The 23291-nt window shown below is 37.7% G+C and overlaps 1 protein-coding gene across 1 annotated transcript in view; it reads right to left on the bottom strand.

Annotated features, from left to right (window-relative positions):
* The window catches only part of LOC149776151 (uncharacterized), a 30479-nt gene extending 7426 nt beyond the window's left edge, over positions 1–23053 (bottom strand). The window contains exons 1-2 of the mRNA XM_089941721.1: positions 22940–23053; positions 2389–2511 (exon numbers count right to left, since the gene is read on the bottom strand). Of these exons, the coding sequence (XP_089797847.1) occupies positions 2389–2511; positions 22940–23003 (187 nt within the window). The 5' untranslated portion in view covers positions 23004–23053. The remainder of the gene's footprint in view (positions 1–2388; positions 2512–22939) is intronic.
* Positions 23054–23291: the final 238 nt, after the last annotated feature.

Genomic DNA, 23291 nt, shown 5'->3' with positions numbered 1-23291 from the left:
GAAAATGTGTCCACAAATGACAACAGTTTTGCGTTACATGGACTGATAACTCAGCATTCTGATTCAGGTTTTTTAAAAATGGTTTCTGATTTCTTGAGTTTGCTGAAGCGTTTGATTATATTATGAGGGATAATTTATTGTTTTCTGTTTTGGGAAAAGGTTTATCTACCTTTATATTTTGGGTTCTTTTTGCAATTCTTTGTACTGTCAGTTTTACCATATAACCACATTGTGCTGAAGTGCCATTGGAATTGCTTATATTTTTATATTGTTTTGTAGGTTTTATTGTTTGGGTTTTTGGGGGGAGGGTTGGGCGGGTGTTTTTTTATTGGGCTGGAAGGGTTTCTCTTCCAATGCATGCTTCTTGTAGCTGTCGCTTTTCGTGCATGTCTTTGTATTTAGATTTTCAGACTTTTGATTTCAGTAGGCTCCGTGTGACTAATATTGTGGTGGCGTACTGGTGGACTCTTGTATTTCCAACATCTTCTTCTATAATGTACAACATCTCTTATCGCTGCTTCTCGAAGTGGCAATTATTGGGAATGTCCAGGGAGATTCGGATAATAATGCACTACTATAGATGGCGCCATAGGCAAAACGATTGTCCTGCAAAGACGTAGGTAACAAGGTCACCCCAAAAATCTTACTCCAATTTCTCCTGAAGCTTACATAAAATCGCCTTTGTTTTTTCTTAGACATTATATCCCATTCGTGGATATGTAGTTATTGCTTGTTGTTTTGTTCTTTTTTTTCTATTTACTTGAAACATTTTCATATTCCAGATAGTTTCATTATCTGTGACAAAACGTAAACATTTATGGTTCTACAAGGCATTCTTTGTTGATGTGTGTCTGTCTGTACTGAGGATTCGTATCTTTGCTATTTATGAATTTGTTCAGTCATTTCTGTAGCATTTTGTGTCTTGCACTACCAAATATTTAAATTAAATAGGTATGGTCACTGATTCATTTGAGGAAACGTTTCATCATCAGCAGTTGGAATGTGGTATTTGTACTCAATCTGGACATTGTAAAAATAGATGGATGTTGGATATTATTACATTATTTAAACACCAGTACAATAAAGGAAAATTGGCCATGCATGATGTAGTTCTCAGGAATAAAGCTTAATTCAATATTCTGCTAATAGTGAGGTATGTCGCAACATGTCTAGATACAGTTAGCTTGAGTCATACCTTTCAAACAGATAACGTTATTTAGTGTGAGTTTATGATCATGTACTATCATATATATATATATATATATATATATATATATATATATATATATATATATATATATATATATATATATATATATATATATATTGCATTATAACTTACTCTATTAAATGTATTGCTACCTGCTGTTATGTATATATATAGAGTGTAGTTGACGTTTGTCCATCATCGTAGATTGTAAGGGTCATTACATACCTAAACTTTGTCCATGATTGTAGACTAAACATTAAGATAATATTTGTAAATATGTTTACATGGATTTGAGTTCAAACAATTGGTCTTAACCTTGATCATTTGCGTCATTTGGGATTAAATTCGTAACACTGTAACCTCCTTCTAAATGTTCACTTCTAAGTCTAAGGAAATAAATCATTTGCGTCATTTGGGATTAAATTCGTAACCCTGTAACCTCCTTCTAAATTTTCACTTCTAAGTCTAAGGAAACAAATTATTTATTGAATTTTTCTAGAGTTGCTGGATTTCGCTTTTTCTGTTAATTTGTTTAAGAATATGGGGTCGCAATATGACCAAGATAAACATTTTAACAATACATGTGATAACAACTATCAGCGTGGTTGCTGAACTTGTAGCATTTTATTACACTAAATAACGTTATTTCAGGCGCGTTTCTCTTGATATTGGGAACCATTTTTAAGATATCGTATTTATCCTTGTGACTGACGGGAGTTTGCAGCTTTAGCATGAGCAATGGTTGTCTTTCAAACTTAAAACAAATATACACACAATAAGGTGGGTGTTATTTTTCTTCAGTAATTGCAGAGGTAATGTGTTATTTTCAATAGCTTGATCATACAGATCTGATTTGCATGTAACGCGAATCGAGTGATCTGGGGTCTGCTAGAAATTTATTGCACAGTTCAACGCTTGATTTATAATGGTAAAATAATGTGTATATGGAATAATTAGAACGATTTATATTTAGTACTTTATCAAATATAATTTTATCCAATCGTAGCTCGTGTATTAAAATATGTGTTTTTCTCATTATCGGCCAACAGATATACAATCTCTTCTTATTTGCTGACTTCCTGTATACATGTTAGCCACATTGCACACGATTTATGTGGTCTGTTCATGTCTTGCAGGTTTATAGCAAATCAGGGAATCGATATAGAAATAATTATTACCTGCGGTATGCATACACGTGCAGACCATGTCCACACAGCTAAGCTTCCAGTAAGTGCCCAAGCATATCGTCAACCTGCATTCACTTACGTTTCCAGAGGAACACAACTCCCCATTTACGTAAACTGCAACAGAAATTATACATCTTTCTACCTGTTTATGATATGTAGTTATTGAACATTTACGTAATATACTAAAATAAGTTAATTTCTAAACTTCGTATAAGGTTAGAAGGTACAGATATACATAAAAAAAGTTTTAGAATTTGCAACAAAACTCGTGAAGATAAACCAGATCTGATTTATACAATAGTCCTTCACCATTACACCTCTTGAAGTACATAAATTAACACTCTGTTATAAATGAGATCGTCTTATACTGAATTAGGTTCAGCATAACGATTGCATTAACTGCGACCTATTTCAACACACCACGCCCATACGAATGTCCGCTCCATTGAGGATCACTGTATAAGGAGGGTTCACTGTAAACATGTCTCATGTGATCTTCATGCTGAACCTAGTCATTGTGTTAAAAATAAATATAGCATTTCGAATTTGATGAAAGCCTCTAAGGAACAATTATTATACCGTGTGCTACTGAATTTCGCTAACATTTTGGAGTTGATAAGTATGTGATTTGCAAATCATTTCTTAAAATTAACTTGACTTAAAAATATAAAATATACTGTGTAAAGTTTACACAAATCAGTGTATGGGATAGAAAACGGTTTGCTAAACCGGTCTATAGCTTCTGAATCTCTCAAAAGTCCTTCATCATCCGCTAAAGAAAGTAAATTTCGCTATTTGTTTTTTAGACCGGAACGGAGAATTATGCCTTATCCATATGTTTGAAACAATGTCATTTGCAGTATACATCTGAATACTCTCTCTCTCTCTCTCTCTCTCTCAGTTCTGTTCAAAATTTAAAATAAACCAATAGACATTTATCATCTCTCTCTCTCTCTCTCTCTCTCTCTCTCTCTCTCTCTCTCTCTCAGACTAATGTTCAAACATTAAAAATAAACCAATGCAAATATATCTCAGCGTACAATTTAGATGTAGTACACAGTCATGGCTTGAAAATTTCCAAGCAACGTATATATCAACTAATAGTATAGTATATTATATATAGTATATCATACCCTTTGTTATTAGTCATGGTACTGCATTGTAAATATGACTTTGCTTTTGGCTCAAACATCTTTCAAAGTGACAAAAATTATCACTGGGGAAAGTGTATCATTGTATCATTGATATTTAAAACAGCAACTAATTTGTACGTCAGATTGAAGTCCGAAAACAAATATCGTTTTGTGTATCTAAATGAAGTCCTTTGTCGCATTCTCGCCATAAAAGAAAACTTATAGGTCAAAATATTCCTTTTTCATTTGTAACTATATTATTTATATATGTTTTGGTTACGCCAAATAACCAGAGTACACTAGATTAAATACTTTCTTTGCCGATAGTCACTATTTACTTCTGTAAAATAATTATGTTATTGTCAGTTACCGGACGGTAGGAACCAAATATCCCCATCAGATCCCGCTGAAATTAGCTTTGATGAGCAAATATCGGACTTGTCAAGAGTTAAATCACTATATTTCAACTGCATGACATTTAAACCGAGAAAGAGAGAATACACGTTCCTAAACGTAAAAGAAGATTGTCAAATCATTTCCAGTGTTGAGATGAGATTCAAATATAAAAACCTCTGTAACTGTTATAGCAGCAGGGAAGTTGAACAGACCAGAGTTTCCAGCCAAAATAAAGCTTCCTACGCGAACTTTCTCCGTAGAAGCCTCAGAAATCAAAAATAACGCCTTCTACAGGAGCTAATTTTCATGCATTTCAGACCGGATGCATCGGGTGGTCGCGCCGTGTGTGTTAGTAAATATAGCGTTCGAGACAGGAAAAATAAATTATCGGGAATAATTTTTTGTGTTAAATTTTTTGTTGCATGGTGGGGCTGCTTTTTTATGAGTAAATTTGATCAAGACCAATTCGATACCGACTGCGTGGATCATGAAGATTGATCGTAATAAAACCATGCGGCGTTGACTGAGCGTGGCTGAACAAATTTTTAAATTTATTTATATCCATGTCGCCGTTGCACCAGGTCTGATGGATATTTCTCAACGTGTGTGTATCTACGCCATTGAACACAGATAAAATATTGCAATTGTCCCTAATCACCTTTGGAATCTGCGTGTATCTCTGTGTCACGTAAATAACATCGGTGTTCTTGTGTCTGCCACGCGAGAATATCCTAGCCGGGTTGGTCTGCTTGTCCAGCATAACGTCATCGAATACAACAAGATTATTAATATCGCCGTCCAAATTCTCCACGGTTGGAGCTTCATTGATGTCTGTGATGAATTCAATTGTGCCTTCGTCGGTATTGTCGCTAAATTCCTTTAACACTTGATAACAGCGTTGATCGTCCACGGATGGTGCAACCAAGTACAATTTGTCCCATTTCAGCCATCGCATGATCAAATTCAATAACAATTGCGTTTTACCAGATCCCGATGGTCCAATGATTATCATTCTAATCGAATTCGGTAATGCCGCATGATGTTTCACTTGTTCGCGTCGCTTCGTGGCTGAAAAATCAATTACATTCATGTTACTAGAATACATGGATCTATATTGTGTTAAGTGCCGCAAGCGCACAGCTACGATAAATCCAACCGAAATCGTTACACGCAACAACAGGAACGCAATTGCAGGAGAATGCGAAGTTTGTAAGACGCGCAAGTTTAGATTTGTAAAAAAAAAAGTAGAAGAACCGGAGGAGATATCGCAGCCTCCTTGACAAATCTACCTGGGTTACCCTGGGCGAAATATCCCGGAGAGAAGCATCTACCAGGATACAATTATTGTGGACCCGGAACGAGACTCGATATCAGACTCGACGATAATAACCAACCATATCAAGGCGAAAATCCAGTAAACGCTATCGATGAAGCTTGTTACTATCACGACCTCGCATATCGCAGTTGAGATTTACAACAAAGGCATCTCGCTGATATCAAGTTAATTCACGCATTAGACGCGATTCCTGATAAAAGTTTCAAAGAGAAATTAGCAACCTGGCTGGTAAAAGGCGCGATGAAAGGCAAATTAGTGTTCGGTGCTGGTAAATAATATGGAGCAGATATATTATTCTCCGCGAGGATTCTGGCGAGGAAAATCAGCGGTTGCCAAACTCGCTAAAGCCGCTAAAGTAAAACAATCCGTCGCTGAATCGTGGTTATCAAAACAGGCAATTTGGCAAATATATCTTCCTCCACCTAAAAAAATACCATACGCGAGTTTCACCGTCAGTGTCCCTAATGAGGTCCATCAAGCGGATCTTATGTTTCTTCCTCACGATACCGTCGACGGAGTCACATATAAATATGTTCTGGCCATCGTCGATATCACTAGCAGATATAAGGAAGCAGAGCCATTATCGAATAAAACAGCAATGGAAATTGCTAAGGCATTTAGCGAAATTTATTCACGATCCCCGTTAACATGGCCGAATCTTCTCCAGGTTGATCCAGGTCGAGAATTCCTCGGCGCGGTTACTTCATTGATGAAAAAAAATAAGGTTAAAATCCGTCGCGGTATTGTAGGTGTTCATCACAATCAAGCTATCGTCGAAAGATTCAACAAAACGCTCGCAGAACGATTATTTGGATACCAATACGCGCGTGAATTTATTCAAGATAATCGATCTCACGATTGGGTATCAAGATTGCCTCATGTGATTAACGCGTTAAATAACGAAATAACTCGAACAATAGCAATGAAACCTGCAATTGCAATTACAAAATCGAATATACCACTAAAGCGAGATTCCACAATTCAACCTGTACTAGGTAGCGTCACAGTCAGATATTTATATAAAGAAGGCGAGGCCGAAGGAGGAAGAAAAAGAGCAACCGACCCAACCTGGAGTGTCACAACACATAAAATATCCGCCGTAACAAGATCATCTGGAAGACCAGCAATTTATATCCTAGATTCGTTAGCGCCACAACGCGGATTTACCAAAGAAGAATTACAAATAGTCCCCGAAGATACTCAACTACCGCCAGCGTCACTAATGTAATTTACTCGAATTCGTCCTAGCTGGGATAATTTTCTTACTCTCGACACGGCTAAATATACCAAATTTGACCAAGAAATTCTATCATCGACGATCCAAACTTGGCCATCTACGGTCAATCCTTGCGATGAATGTATCGTTGTTGCGTAACCTAATTTCCACGGTGATTTTTCTGCATTTATCGCGTCATTAACAAGATTAATATCAACGAAGATAATATCATTCAGGACCAAAATCTTTTCCCCCCCGCATGGCAAAATAATATTAATATTTTGTCGTCGAGTATTAGCGGGCCTATAACATAACGGTACCTGCAACGTTGGAAATTTCTCACAATGTAGCTTAAATAACATTTCCTGAATAATATCACGAACAATTTTTCTACTAGCGACAATCAAATGATCGGGACGCCACAAATTTAGAAAATCGCTCATCGGAGTCTCATCAATTATTTTTCTCATGACGTCACATTGAATCTTATTCGGTTGTAATCGAATCAATTTTTTAAACTCGGTCAACAAAATATCTGTCGATCTATAATCAGCGTCAATTTCCTCGTAATAATCAACGAAGTTTCTGAGCCATTCATGAGGCGATTCGCCATCAATCGGATCAGGTTGGCCGTGATCGCCGCACATTATCACAGCGGTATTTTTCCCTCCCAGCCAAGCTAATATCGATTTTAATATATCTAAATTCACCGTGCAAATCTCATCAAATATTATGATCTTGTTGATATATTTATCGCCCATGCGTGCCGAGTCCCATGATCCACCGCTGTATTTGAAATAACTGTGATACGTGCAAGAACCAACGCCACGTTGCTTTATTTCTCGCGCTAATCTATGTGTCGGAGTCAATACAATCATATCGGAGTTCGCAAATAAATTTATTACTCGCGTTGTTTTACCGCTACCGCCAGGCCCATTTAGGTAAACGAATTTGCTGCGTGAAATTGGGTCAAACGCAGATGCGGCTGTCGAAGATTCCAGAATCGAAGATTCTATCGAAGATTTTTCAAATCTACCTTGATGGAATTCATCGCGATCTTCAACATCGGCGTCTTCACAATAATCTAGGATATCCTCGTTTTTTATTCTCCAAGTTCCCCATGAACTACCGTCGGTGATTAAATTTTCCAACCTATCTTGGTATTTTTTGTCGATATAGAACGAATCCGTCGCGACTCTTACCGCGATATCAGAAAATTTGTTTATCATCGAGAGCAAATTTATACTTACATAAGCGAGCATCGATGATCGCAAATGCGTATATTGCGCTGATTCTCCGTCAAGGTAGCTAATCACGGTACCTAACTTTGCTCCATCAATGATAATATTCTCTCTGTTGCAAAATATTCCTCTTGATACCGTATCGGCGATTATAAAATCCATCTCCGCATCGTTGATAAACAACCTAGCGTGTCGATGTTTGTGATCAACGGATCCGCCCTGGGTAAATTTACCAATTATTTTTCTTCCTATATCTTTCGCGTCATCGCAATCTGTTGGCAGCCACACATCGGTCTGTTTCCTGTAAGATATAATCGCCTCACTCACCGTCAACGACACTAACATCGACGAATCTAGCATATATCTCAACAACACCGTAGGAACCCAACGATGCTGAGAGAAATGCTTGCCGAACCAAATATAGCAGATTTTATGTAGATTTTCAGCAAACTCAAACGACGTTACACAAGCGAATCCAGTCATGACAAAATTAGGTAACGGTCCGTTAATTGCTACCCTTGTCATCTCGCTGGTAGGATGACCGAATTTAGCAAAATAATCTGCACAATCGCCATATCCAAGGAAACTTCCAGGATAACACGCGCTCATGTCGACGGAGATCATATCTTCGAAATCGTACTTGGTATTCCACAGTCCACCGTGGCCGTATTCGATACAACTAAGTTGAATATCAGCGAGATATTCGTTCCTCGTAGGCTTCCACGAGTTTTTCTCCCTGGCGGCATGAGCGGCCACAGACGGAACTGTAAAGCAATTCGTTAATAATTGATCGGGATTCGACGAATATTTCACCGCAAGATTTCTCATCGACTCGTGTAATATTTCATCCCTGTAAATATCACCGCATGGCAAAATAAATTGATCGTATCTTTCTTCGTTCGAGAATAACCATATCGATATCGGATCAGATGCGCTTAATTTTTTGATAAATCTGAACATATCATCGGAATTATTATTCTCCGCAGAATTTTCCACGGGATAAAATTTAACCATACGATCCCGCGGAAATATCATTACCGACTGCGACCACGCATGGGAATTGTGATCGACAATCTCGATTGGTGCTCCTCGGGATCTATACGGCGACGAGTATAATATTTCTCCAGATAGCGTTTTCACCGTGATAGGAAATTTTAGTTTTTTACTCAACGCAGCTACGTCGTCCACAGATGCACCATCAGCAACGGTACTTGCCCACGCGTTAATTTTATCCAACCTTAATTGTGTCAAACCAGATCCACGTCGAGCGTTTTTCATATGTTCGATAACACGCTCAGCCACGCAATTTATCATCGGTGATTCTTTCATCGCAGGTAGGTTTTTTGCATCCGGGTTGTTATTTAGCCGATAAATTCCATAAACAACAGCGCTGACTGGATAAGATCTAGCATAATAAGGGCCATCGATTCCCAGTAACAATCCGGGTTTAGAATTTTTATCAAAAACAACGTTTTTCTTACCGCCACGCACCGGATCTCGTTTATCGCGAATAATCCAGGTATCATCGGGCATTTGTGCGATAAATTTTATCCCGAAAATAAATCGCTCTTCTTTATGTTCGGTTTTTTTGTGCTCGATTATTTTCTTGGCTCGTTCCAGATTCATCGTAGCATCAATGGAATTCGTTTTCCATGTCGACCAAGTGTGAACAGCTCCATCATCGAAGAACTCTTTCTTGGCTCGATCAACCTCAGGTATAATATATTCTGCCTCATCAAGATCAAATGCATCCATGATTATATTTTAGACATATGTTTAAATATAATGAATCAATGCAAGTGGATACTAATCGGTTCAACAAAATTCTGTGACAAATCCTGCAGAGGTGATTATTGTGGCGCTCACATACATGCGATTCGGCGTGGCAGTAAAGGACCACAGCGTTGCTTAGTTTGCCAAGTTGGCACGCGAGGGAAAACTCGATTGTGTCTGGCATGTGGAGGAAAGAATTACCGGGAATTACGGCGATATTATGAAAAAAGATCCTCGTCCGTTATAACATGCGAAGAAGATTATATTAATCGATTCAAAGCAAATAACGATTTAGACATATAGATTGTCATATATGAATCCAAAATCAGCGATTCCAGAATCAACAATGACACACGAGTTCAAATCTCACCCAACGATCGAGGGATACAAGGCGTCGTCCGATGGTATTGTCAGAAATACCAGAACGAAGTATCATGTCGGTAATGTTGATAAAAATGGATATCTTAAATTTACCATCAACAAGAACAAAAAACAAAGATGCATGAATTATTTCTGTCACAGGTTTGTATTTGAATGTTTCAACGGACCAATAAAAATCGGTCTTGTTATTGACCATATTGACGGAAATAAAGCTAATAATAAATTATTTAATCTTCGAGTGGTAACTCCGAGTGAAAATTCTAAATTTGGTACGGCGGCGGACGACCAGCTAAGGCGGTCAAATCAGTAAATCAAGAAACAAATGAGGAAATTGTATTCACGTCGATGAGTGCCGCGGGAAAATATTTTAGTATTCATCCATCATCGGTGCAACGTGCGGCAGAAAAAATGATCAACGCAGCATTTTCCTACAAAATTGGCGTGTGGATCAAATTTTATTATATTCCGATAATATCCGATTAAAATTAATTAAATATTAAAAATTTATATAATGAACGAGGAGAATATAAACAACATCATCGAGGCCATCGAGGATCTGAAAAATAAAAATGTAAATTTATCTTCAGATTTGGACGCAGGTAAAATCCGGTCCGAATTTGAGACGATCGTCCAAGGAAAGCTCGAATACAGGTACACGCTACCATCTGAATACAAGTTCATAAAGAAAATCCAGATTGCGATGTATCAATCGCTTGCGTCTGTCAGCGATGATCAAATCGAGGATTTCGTTAAATTATCGACACTGGTAGAAAAAGTAAGGTCGAGTTTATCAGACGAATACGAGTCGAGAAAAATTACCAGCTCGCGCGTCAGGCAGCTAAAAAAGCTGGTCGTTGAGAGTAAAATTAAAATCGAAGATTCTTAAAAATTTCTATCAACAAAAAAAAACAAAATTTCCTGATTTTTATTTTTTTTTTTTTTTTCATTATTTACTGAAATTGTGCAATTTTCTTGTTTCTGACTACCATTTACCCCATCAAATTTACGAAATTATATAAATTACTCAATTTGACGGGTATTTACCCCAGCAGATTCACGAAATTATGTAAATTACACAATTTGTTGGGTATTTACCCCATCAAAAATATAAAATTACACAAATTTCTTAATTTCCCTGATTTTTATATTTTTTTTTTATTTATTTACTGAATTAATTTATTTACTGAAATTGTGCAATTTTCTTAATTTTGACGGGTATTTACCCCATCAAAAACATAAAATTATATAAATTACTCAATTTGACGGGTATTTACCCCAACAAATTTACTAAATTGTATAAATTACTCAATTTGACGGGTATTTACCCCATCAAAATTAAGAAATTTTACTAATTTTGAAAAATCTCCTGGTTTTTATTTTTTTTTTTTTGGTTATTTTTCTCTGGCGGGCAGATTTTTTACGATCTCACCAGCAAGTTGATACTCAGTGTTTCCCCGCGTATATCAAGCAAATTTCCATTTTGATTCGTCAGTTTGAAATTTATCTTCGACAATAATCGATTGTGGCATCGCAGGTAAAACGGATTTACTGGCTCTTTTATTATCAAAAAACCCGGAGAGGCGCTAGGTGAAAACGAATATAAAATAAATCCCTGCTGTGCCTGCTCTGACACAGACGCATCTGCGTTGTAGCTACCTTCAACGACATCCGCGTGAAGATAAATCGCGATAACTTCCGTTATATTGACGATACCCGGCGAGATATGCCGTCCCCCTTCCGTTTGATCATTATTGTGTTTGAGAATTGATTCCGATTGTATTTTTTTAGTCCACGCGGCGTGTAATTTCGGAAATAAATCATCGATGGTATCAATGACGGATTTTCTCATTTTATCAACGTCATAATCGGGAAATTTGAAATTTGGTAGCGTTTCCTCGGTTAATCCAAATACTGTCATGAATTTTTGTTTTTCTCCTGAATTTTTGATCAACTCGAATTTGCTAATAGGAAGAACGTAATCGGCAATTGATATATCGTCGGTTATCGCCCGAATGAACATGTCGTGATAATATTCAACATCATTCGCGAGTTGATTTAAAATCTTCACACGTCCGATAATTTCGCTGCATGAACCTGATTTATTTAAGATGCATTCATGAAAGGATTCCCGCAATAAATTTAAATGTAATTTATGTTCTTGATTAAATTCGTCGATGGTTTTTCTTATCATGATGCCTTCTATGGGGAATATTGTCCTGTTAATGTTAGTAGCGTCGAAGATTTCCACGCCGGGGGGAATTTTAGGAAGAACCAACCACGAGAGAATTTTTTCGTCCCTAAAAGTAAAAGCGAACATTAACAGGTTAAATTTGTGGATATTCATGATGTTGATGGCATTGTGGATTAGAGGTTTGTGTCTGATAGTTCCGTACCATCCTTCGTCGGTGATAAAATCTGATTTTTTTGGCTCCGGTAGTTCTGGAGGAGCTTCTTCGTGCCAACCTGGAATAAAAACATCTGGTTTTTTTGGTTTTGCCAGAGGTGTGATTTCGGGCCAACCTAGAACTGTCCTAATCGATGACTGGTAAATATCAACGATATACGGCGATTTTACTTCGATGATCGATGACATTGTTGGCTCGTGTGCTAATATTTTTATTCCTGGTGTAGCATCGCCGGTTATATTCGATATTCTACTGGTAAGTTCCTTGTCGATTTGCTCAATTTCGTAACTGCCTGTTGGTATGCCAACGACGATCCAATCGGGAGTTCCGTCGGGTTTGTTTTTATTGGCAAAAACAAGTGAATTATTCGGCGATAATCTACCGAACGATTTTGACCTAATATTGGGCCAGCTATTATAGACGCGTAACTGTGACAGCGCAATTTCCTTGACGCTAATTGGTATTGGAAAATCGATACTAAATTCTGGCCTGGTTGAGCTTGCCGATATCAGCGTTGTTATCGGCGGCGTTGTGTTTGTCACGATTTGAGCTAGTTCCGACATTATTGATATTCATTTGTTCAATCTCAGAGTAGATATTTACCATCATGGAAAATTCTAGATCGGATATAACGCCGTCGTTGAGACTCTCAGAAAGCAGCGATGATAATTTCGAATACGCCTCGTTGACCTGGGATAGTTTACTCGTGTACAGAGATAATTTTTCACTCGTGCATGAGGATATTTTTTTCACGATAATATTGAGAACACCCGCGATTGTTGTTGTCGATGATATTATTATCGTTGCTATGATCGGCGCGATTGTTGTCACCGCGGATAAGATTATACCTGCGCCGGCAATTATTGCGCTTACCGCGTACACAGCAACATCGATGGCAACTAATCTGCGCTGATATTTTTTTATTTTTGTTTGATATTCGTCGAGGAGTTTTTTTAACGAATCCTGCCATGAACGCGCCTGATTGTATCGGTAATCCGATGCAGTCATTTATTAGCTAGGTTATCTAACCAATTGTGTGGTATGTTCCGGATAAATATTCGAAAACTGCAAAATAAGGGGTTGGTTCTGTCGTGGTTCTATCTGGTGGTTCTAGCGTAAATGTTTCCGTGTCATTTGCAAGCATCAAAATATTTAAAAATTCGTCGTGGATATTAAAATATCTGGTTATTATTTTGAATTTTATCACGGAGATAAAATATATTCGATATATGCCAGTAATTGGCATGGTAAAGCTAAATGTGTTATTCTCGGGTGTCCATGTACCTTTGTGTGTTTTTAACACAAATGGTACATGGCAGGGAAGATTTTTTGTTTCTACCTCGGATGGTATATTAATACGCGCTAATTTTTCAAGATTAGCTGACGATATTTTTGCGCTAATATCGTTAATTTTTGTAGTTGCGTCAAGAAGTTTCGCATTTAAATCTCGAATTTCTCCGTCATACGACGATACACCAACCTTTTGAGGCGCCAAATCACGCGTCTTGGAAATTTCCTCGTTGATTTTGGTAATATCCTCGTTGATTTTTCTCACACTTTCGCTGAGATCGCCGTGTAATGTCTTATCGACTTTTTCATTTGTGATTTGGTATATCTTGGAAATTTCATCGTTAATTTTAGCAATATCCTCGTTGATTTTTTTTGTTTTCTCGCTGAGATCGTCGTGTGATGTTTTATCGCTTTTCTGACTCATTACGGTTTTTATCTCGGTAATATCGGTGAAAACGTTAGTAATATCCTTGCTGACGTTTCCTACCTTATCGCTGAGATCATCGTGCGATGCTTGATCGGCTTTTTTCCGTGCTAGCTCGTTTGCGGTGGTGGAGATATTATCGACGGATGTTTTTATATCTTCCTCAATTTTTTTACTAAATTTAGCTAAGGTATCGTCGAGTTTTTTAAGATCGTTATTTAGCCTGTTAAGTCTTTTTGTCACTCTGTCCTGAAGATCGTCGTATAATGTTTTATCAGCCTTTAGAAGCAACGCCGCTGATAATTCGTTGTCTTTTTTTTCCACATCTGCGATATTGGCCTTCAGTGACAACTTCGCTACAAAATCGGAGATATCAGCGATGATAGGTGAGTAAATTGATTAATGCGATCGTTATATTCGTCTCGCTTGATTATATCTGTTATTTTCACGTTGCTGGTTTGTAATCTTCCTTCGCGGCTCTGAAAAACAGCAACTTCGCCAGGATCTACTTCTGACAGCGACAAAAGATTATTAATATCATCCCTCGTGGCGAACTTTGATAGATCGACGTCAGCTACTTCCTTCTTCCTGTGCAGGAACCTTCCGTAAATATCAACCATGATACTTATCTGCGGCGTATTCAAATACGATTCTATGATACGGACCGGATGATTTTGAAATTGCATCAAGGACATTAATTGATTCAGGACCGCATATCGGTGGATCCATTAACGTCTGCGTCGGAAGTGTCGAATACCAAATTGGAATATTTAACTTTGACACGTAATTGATAAATTCTTTTGGTGGCGCTAGTCCGTACGAGTCAAAGTAAACAACTTCGCGAGGATTAATCGCGTAGGCGACCCAGTGTGTGCCAGGGCCAGTATCTGAATCGAGATTTATTATTCCCGTCTCGGTGGGGTTTGGTTTTTCTGGTAGTTGATCCCGCATAAATACGCCTCTGAAAAACTTTATTTTTTTTTTCTTTGCTTCGCTGAATAAATCTAAATTTGAATAGGGCGCGCTAATCTTAGGCCGGATCCGTACGGAGGAGGGCGTCTTAGATAAAGGCCGCTTCCCTTTTTTTTTACCGTATCGCCCTCCCATTATGCTTTTTGCTAGTTTGTCGCCTGCGGCTCCGGCCGCACCTAATCCTATCGCTTTTGCAATTGCCGGAAGAGCCCCGGATAATAATCCAGGAATAGCGGCTAGGAAAGGGAAAATTCCGCCCGTTTTGACCATGTCTCTGATGGCACCTATACTAAGATTCACATGAACACCGAAATTCGCTGATTTGGCTTTGGTGAAACGTTCACGTTGACTCTTAGTTAGCGACAGTTTGTTAGGACCGCCCTGAATTTGATCGTTTTTCAGGGTTAATTTCACACCGCATCGCTTTGCTGTTGCTGTTTGGAGTTTTTTCATCTGACCCGGGGTCAGAGTTACGCTGACGTGTTCGTATGGCATATTAATAATCGTTTAATCTAAATTTAGAAATCTTAAAAATCTTCGATTTTAAAGTTACATTTTTTCGACAGGAGCGTCGATGACTCTCATTCTGCCGCTGATTCCTTCCAAGATCATTGTTCTATCGCTGAGAATCACCGCAACTGCTTTATATAAATTATTTCCCGTGCGAATTCTGGCTTTGAAATGGATATCGACAACAGATTGTTTTACCAAATCGAGATGCTCCAGGGAAAAGTAATAGATAGGATAAAGTTTATTAAAATCTAGCTGCGATATTTGCAATCCGGTATCGATATTTTGATCACGACCCATGAAACTTAGCAATCGATGATACGCGCGAGCCGTCGAATAATTGGCAAAATCAGTCGATATTTCCTCGGATGGTTCTTGTTGCCCGTTTATCCTCAGTGATACGTTTGTTGCGCCGATGCTATCAAATATCATGTGGCTGTACAATTGACTATACCTTCGGGCCTGCAAAAAAGCGATAAAGATATGCCTGGGTGCAGAGGTACCTTGCTGCGATGCAATACGCCAGGTAAAATCACCATCAATATCGGTATTTGTGGAATCTGTTGTTGTTGTCAGCCATGACATGACAGATTTACCGCCTTGGTTCATAAATGATAATAATTTTTCTTCCTCGATTATTGATGGGGTTATCGCTGGCATCCACAAGGTAAATTTGAGTAATTTTACCATACCGACATTTGCGGCATCGCCAGCAGCATCTATCACGTTAGTAACGTAATTGATATCACCTTCTCGCCAGATAGCATCATCGCTATTTCCCTTTCTGACGAACGTTACGGTATGTTTTGCTCCGTAGATAATTTTCCTGAAATGCCTGCAAAATCCAAATATATGGGATAGCGGAATAGCACAAGAGAATCTTCTGCGACCTCCTTCTAGCACGGCTCTTCGCGAGGTAAATCCAAGATTATAATCAGAATTAGTACTAATTATCATATCTTCGATACCTGCAACGGGAGCGGGATTAGCGGCGCGATCGTTGGGTTGTCTGATAAGAAACGGCCTACTATCAGGACGATCAAAATTATCTTTAGCAAACATCATGCTAGGGCCAGCTGATCTAGTAAAATCATCCGAATATCTGGCTAGGCCTATTATCGTCGTTGCTAAATCAACATCATTGGTAATCGATTCAATTTCTCTTCCGTCGATCATATAAGTGGCGTTTTTGAATAATGCCATAATGCCGTTGTTAACAAACCCGACTCTAAAATTTGCTCCATAGGCGGTATTATCCGCCTTAAGAATTTCCCCAACAACTTCATATATGCCTCAGATGGAAGAAAATATCTTGTCGTATCGTGAACTTGAATTTCCAAGCGATTAGGTGTATTTGGTTCAACTGCAACGTACGAGAAATACTGAAAATCACGCACGGAGGTGTCCTTGCCTACAGGTTCGTCCATGTCGAACACTTCGTTTGACACTTGTGCGAACATTTATTATTAAAATTATCGTCTAAAACGAAGACCGCTACCCGAAATAAAACTTGTATTTGCAACTTCCTGTACTAGATCATTTATTTTTTTATTTGCTGCGTCGTTTATAACTTTACTGACATCAGCGGGCATTTCGCTGGTGCTAGGTAATTTGACAGGCTGCTTTTTTTGCGCATTAAGTTTGATATTTTGCTTTTGACAACATTGAAGCCTTTACTGGCTAAATTACCAATACCAGAGATGACGGTCTCGCCGATCTTTCCTATTGCCTTTGATGCAATTTGCTTAGCTGCGGGTCCGATTTTAGGGACTACTCGCGTGACAAGGCTTCCAACGATATCGCCTAATCCGTTACCGTGAATATATTTATATACGGGCAATCGAGAGTTAACTATGCGGACCTGTCTAGGTCTGCGTTGATGTTTGTGAACTATCATGTTATTTCAATTATGTTGTTTTAATCGATGAGTTCGTCAACGAGCTCTTTGTAAATGTGGGAATTGATGACACCGCCGCGGAATAATCGCTGGCAAATATCTGAGGCCTCGTTGATTATTTCAGAAGAGTTATTTCCGGCTCGTTTTCCTCCTATTAATATTTCGAGGCGAGATACGTCGTTGACAACGCTGTCAGGACAAATGGTATATCCGCTTCCTATTTTAGGATCTTGCGGTGGTGGCGTGCTTTGTCTAGGATCTGGTGATCTGCTTGTAAGTATTTTTTTATATTCATCGACCTCCTTTTTAAAATTTGAATATCCGATATCGAATAAATTCATCGGTTTTCTTAAACTACCAAAATAAATTAACTGCGGCCATGTTCCTGGTCCAAATGAGTCAATAAATTCTTTTTTCACGTATGTTCTTATATTCACTGGAGTATAATTCGCAGCGGTGTCTAACCTTTCACCTTCATCTTTGAGCCTATCGATATTGTCTTCCCTCAAATAATAATCAGCAGGTTTATTATAATCAATTGGTCTTATTAAACGAGATGCAATTTCTTCCTCAATTAATGCTCGAACTCTCTCATCCCCAGGTGGTTTGTAATCGCTTGGTTGAACTTTTTCTTCTGGTATTGGTTCCTGGTCGCTCTTATCCTTTTTCTTTTTTGGTTTTTTCTTTTTTTCCCGAGTTTGACTTTTTTCCTTTGGTCTGGCCCCTAATTCCCGTGGTTGAATATCTTCTTCCAATTCCTGTGGTTGAATATCTTCTTTCAACTCCTGTGGTTGAAATTCAAACTCCTGTGGTTGAATTTCTTCTTCCTGTGGTTGAACTTTTTCTTTTGGTTTTGTTTTTCTTCTTCGTGAGGATTTAGGTGTTGTTCTTAGCAATTCCGCCTGTTCCATATTATAATTATACGTTTCCTGTGCAGCCTTAAGAAATCTTCTGTAATATGGATCCGTTTCTCTCACCTGTGATCTTCCCGAGTAAACTTTATATAACATATTATACCAATTTTTACGATTTGCGTATCTTTTTTTCCCTTCATTAGTCAGATATCCTCCTCGACCACTAAAATAATCTTCCGCAAATTTACCAAATTGATCTATATTATACAACGTCGAGAGCGGCTGTGATATTATTTGCCATCCCTCCTCGGTAAAATTTCCTCTTATGTCATCGGGATCAAACGGTTTTTCCCCTCCAGGTTTTCTTCCTCCAGGTTTTCCTTTTTTTATTTTAAAACCAATTGCTGCTGCTGGTTGTGCTTGATCGTGTTGTTGTGCTAGTATTGCTAGTCGTTCCGGTAATACTCGTGAATGTTCCTCAATTCCTCTCAACACAGGAAGAATTCCACGTTTCCTGATGTCCGGATCTTTCACATCACCCAAAAAGACTCGCTCGGTTGTTTCGGTAACTGGTTTTAATAATTTCGACGATAAATCGGTAAATTCATACTTCGCGTCTTCGTAATCACGAACTTTTTTCTTGAATAATTCCTTTACTGGGATAAGTTTCTTTAGTGCCGCCAATTGTTCTCGCGCTAATCTAGCGGAATGAGGCTCTCCAACTGTGCTAGTTTTCGAGCTCATATTATTTTCAAGTATATTATTTTAATGCGACGTAAAATGGACCAAAGCAGCCCCACCATGCAACAAAAAATTTAACACAAAAATTTATTCCCGATAATTTATTTTCCTGTCCTGGACGCTATATTTATTAACACACTTGGCGCGACCACCCGATGCATCCGGTCTGAAATGCATGAAAATTAGCTTCCGTAGAAGGCATTATTTTTGATTTCTGAGGCTTCTATGGAGAAAGTTCGCGTAGGAAGCTTTATTTTGGCTGGAAACTCTGGTCTGTTCAACTTCCCTGCTGCTCTGTTATAACTTTCTCTCTCACTAATCTCTTCAATCATTGTTTAGAAACTGGTGTAATCCCTGTTACCTTGAAGTCCAAAATTGTATATCAACTTTTATCCTGACCATCATTTACGAAATAATTGGAAAACATATTTCTACCGACCTATTTAGTTATCTCAACAGAGGGTAGAATGTCGAAGACATAAAGACACGTTTTTCCAGCTATAACTTGAAACGACTGTGGAAACATTTTAAGCACCAACATTCTTAGGACTATTTGGTCTTAAAATATATAACAGACACAAACAAACCAACAAATTTAGTAAATGCAATAATAATTTAATTCTTTCAATTATAAAAGGAACTTACAGTAATGTTAATTAAATCCCAAATAATCCAAAATAATCCTAAAGTTTCTATCACAAATAAACAATTATAGTGTTCCGAATAGATTCCAATCTCGAATGTGATGGTGCAAATATAGCCTTGAATGAGCTGATGTGCTAACAGTCTTGCTGTATCATATCATACTGATACAATACAGATTGTCCTTGAATGAATTCAGAATAATCCCAAAGTAAATTTTAGTCAAAAATGTCAGTGCACACTTTTTAATTCCAATGAAACCTTTAAATAAATAATTATTATCAAAGTATATCTAAAGGCAACTATAAGTGATTTCACTTTAATATTAAAATATGAATGAATAATTATTTACTTCGTCCTTGTTATATACGGACTGTCACCTGACTTGTGACACAACCCTATGCCCTAGGCTCAGGTCATTTGCGATGTTAATTTCCAAGAGACTATGTCTATTTACATAAGTTGCAGAAACAACGTGACAAAAATCAGGTACACCGTAGCTTTTTCCAGTGGAAAGCCAATTTTCTGAATTCTAATCCAAGTAAATGTGTTGCTAACAAATGACCATTTTCTTAATTTATAATCTACAACCATCAACACAAGTTAGCTGTGTAATATGTTGTTTACAAATGATCCTTATAATGTACCAATAGAAAAAGAGGTAAACACACAGTATGTGTAACCTCATGAGCCTGAACATTACTCAGTATTTTAGCTTTCTTTTTCAGACCTTGACCACGTCTAGTCAAAGCTGTCAATTAACCGTACCATCGTAGCAGCATATGTGCTCATGAAAGAAATGTCATCTGAAAACTAGGTTATTGTTTCTGACCGATTGTTTAGAATTGTATGACTCAGGAAACGAAAGAAGCGTTAAAATCGGAGATTGCATTGAAAAAAAGAGATCGCTTTTGAGGAAGGTTATTTATCCAGTCTATACATTCAAAGATATCAAAGGAGAAAAATTTAAAAAAAAACACATTTGAATTTTTTTCATTACAACGATTGACTACGAACAAAAGACAACGTTTACTCGTACGGAAGCCTTCTCAATTGAAAGACACCTGAAGTGGGAAAACGTAGACTCCATGAAGTCAAAGTCGGGTGGAAAATATATCCACCCAGATTCGATTCTTCAAACACAGTAAACTTATCTTGTATGTGTAACTCACAAATGTGTTGCAAAATGATCCTGAACTATTACAACGATGGAAACAGCCCATCAATCTTGGTGGATGTTTTCTGTCAAGAAAGGAGGCAATCACAGACACGTAGTGCTGAAGGAAGGCAAAATCAAAGATGTGAAAGAAGATGTCCTAAATATAGGCAATATGATGTTTATCATGCTTAACAGCAACCACTTACCCCAGTTCCAAGTGATGGATAAGAAAATACGTACTGGACATAAATCCATGAATACAGACAAAACGAATGATATTTTCCCACCGGTACATCAGTCACAGACCCCACAAACGAACAAGACAAATATACAGTCATGGGGACACAATGACCAAACTTGGTCACCTGTTTGTCAAGCATAACCAAAGAACATTGTTAGAGTTGTAAAGTCGGTCATCATTGGCAAGCGCAATGTGACTATGTTTAATGATGAATCAGGATGAACAGCTGAATGAGTCTCTGTAAAACGGATGGATCCACATCTTAGACTAGGACATTTTCAAAGAGTAGTACGAAGACATGTGTGACCATTCCTATCTTCCATTGACTCATCTGCAGACAAAACGTATCCAAAGTCTCTAACATCAGCGTAAGGAGACTGGCTGTCAATCGACTTGCATGACAGGTTTTAAAAGGAAAAGGTTCAGTGGGAAGTTATTCCTATCATTACCTGTGAAAATTAATGCCTTGGAACTCCATTACATTGTGTGCCACATTTCGTATACGGCTTCTTGGAATAGTGTGGTCTATGCTAATAATGAGAATGACAAAATGGGTAGCCATGTACTTTCCTAGCGACTACATTATGAAATAGTGTGATTCATATGAATTAATTCCTCTAGACGACGTCGAGTTTATCAGAGGAAATGGAACCTCAACTTGATTCAATAATGTGAGATTTTTTAAATTAGAATTCCAATTTTGTCTTCAACGTAGCCTGGCTTCCCATTAAAATATTACTGACCTGTTTTGTACGTGACTAATCTATAAACGATGTCAAAATTGACAAGTGGCTTGTGAACATTTTGATTATCTATTTACTTTACCACATAAAGTTAGTGTGCTTCGATTGCAAAATGGTACTGTATTAGGTAATTGGAAACCTAATCTTGCTCCATTAGTTTCCAGTCTTATCAATACGTTCATCTTTAATTTTCTATCTTATTATGATCTTTGATTGAACGGGCTTGATAAAAATATGTTGATTTCAAAGAAATGATGTTATTAGATTTCGTGTAAACTCTCTCTCTCTCTCTCTCTCTCGTCAGACGTTTACAGAATAATGAGAGGCGGCACCTATCAGGGCTTTCTAATTTTCTTTAAAAGATAAATAATACTCGGTCTTTACCAATCTGGCTTTTATGTAATGACGTGCCGTAATCAAAATTTCTACGTGAATAAACAGAATACAAAATCTGTTTTTCTTCATAGAATGCATTTCACTCGTCATATTAAACATTGAGCTCATTATTGCCGTTTTCAATGATGTTAGACGTGAACATTTTGCAACGAACGATTTCACTTCTTGAAACCCAAGTGCTGTATTTTGTAACATCTTGTCGATATAAACACATATAGATGGTGGCTTAATTTCACAACAAATAAGAATAGCGGCCTCAGTTAATTTTCCGTCCACGTACCTATTCTGAACATAACATACCCGTCCGACGCTATATAACTACAAAGATATTTCCCAATCCTTAATTTCCCACTGTCCCCAAAGTGCTTTACAAATGGCGGCCTAAAGCTAATTACCCACCCACCCCCAGAAGACAGACAAATGGCGGTCTAATATAAACTTTCTTTTAATTGTCTCTTTAGTGTCATGAACTACTAATTGAGAACTGTAAATGTATTCTGTTCTTTTGTCATATCTTTCTCTGAGAATATTTGGTTGTCCTTTAGTATTATATTTGGGGAAAGGGTCTTTCTTTTTGAGGTGGAGGTGGATTTATTATGTTTTGAAGGATTTTAACCATGGAAAATATTGTATAAGAAATGATACAACATATGCGACTTAAGACATATCTTTAACAAAGACGAAATTAAAGACCATTAAAACTTCTCTGATTGTATGCGTGCCCATGTAATATGTGAGATACATTAAAGATTTGTTTTTAGTCATGTCATAGCAATAAAACATGTAGCTTACCAGCTGCAATTACAAGAGCAAGAAGGTGCAGGCAAGTTTTCATGGTGGAACCAAATGTAAACATTTCGAAGAAGACGAGTCATATAAGGTATTTCACTAACCTCAAAAACAAGATAAGGCTCAATCGTGATAACATATGCCTCACAACACGCAATTATTCGTCATCGTCTAGACGTGTGGAGTAAATAACTGAACGAAGCCGAGCTTCCAACACTTCGAGACCGAAATGGATTCAAAGAAAAATACAAAACCTTTAAGGTCAATGACATGAAATGTATTAAAGTGAGCACGTCTACTACTCTCACACCAATGACAACGAATAATACGAATACAGCGGTGAAATATCCAAGGT

The sequence above is a fragment of the Sinohyriopsis cumingii genome, chromosome 18 (genome assembly GCF_028554795.1).
Source record: "Sinohyriopsis cumingii isolate HCF-2022 chromosome 18, ASM2855479v2, whole genome shotgun sequence".
Taxonomy (NCBI): domain Eukaryota; kingdom Metazoa; phylum Mollusca; class Bivalvia; order Unionida; family Unionidae; genus Sinohyriopsis; species Sinohyriopsis cumingii.
The sequence above is the reverse complement of the archived record's forward strand: the minus strand, read 5'-3'. Positions and strand labels throughout refer to the sequence as shown.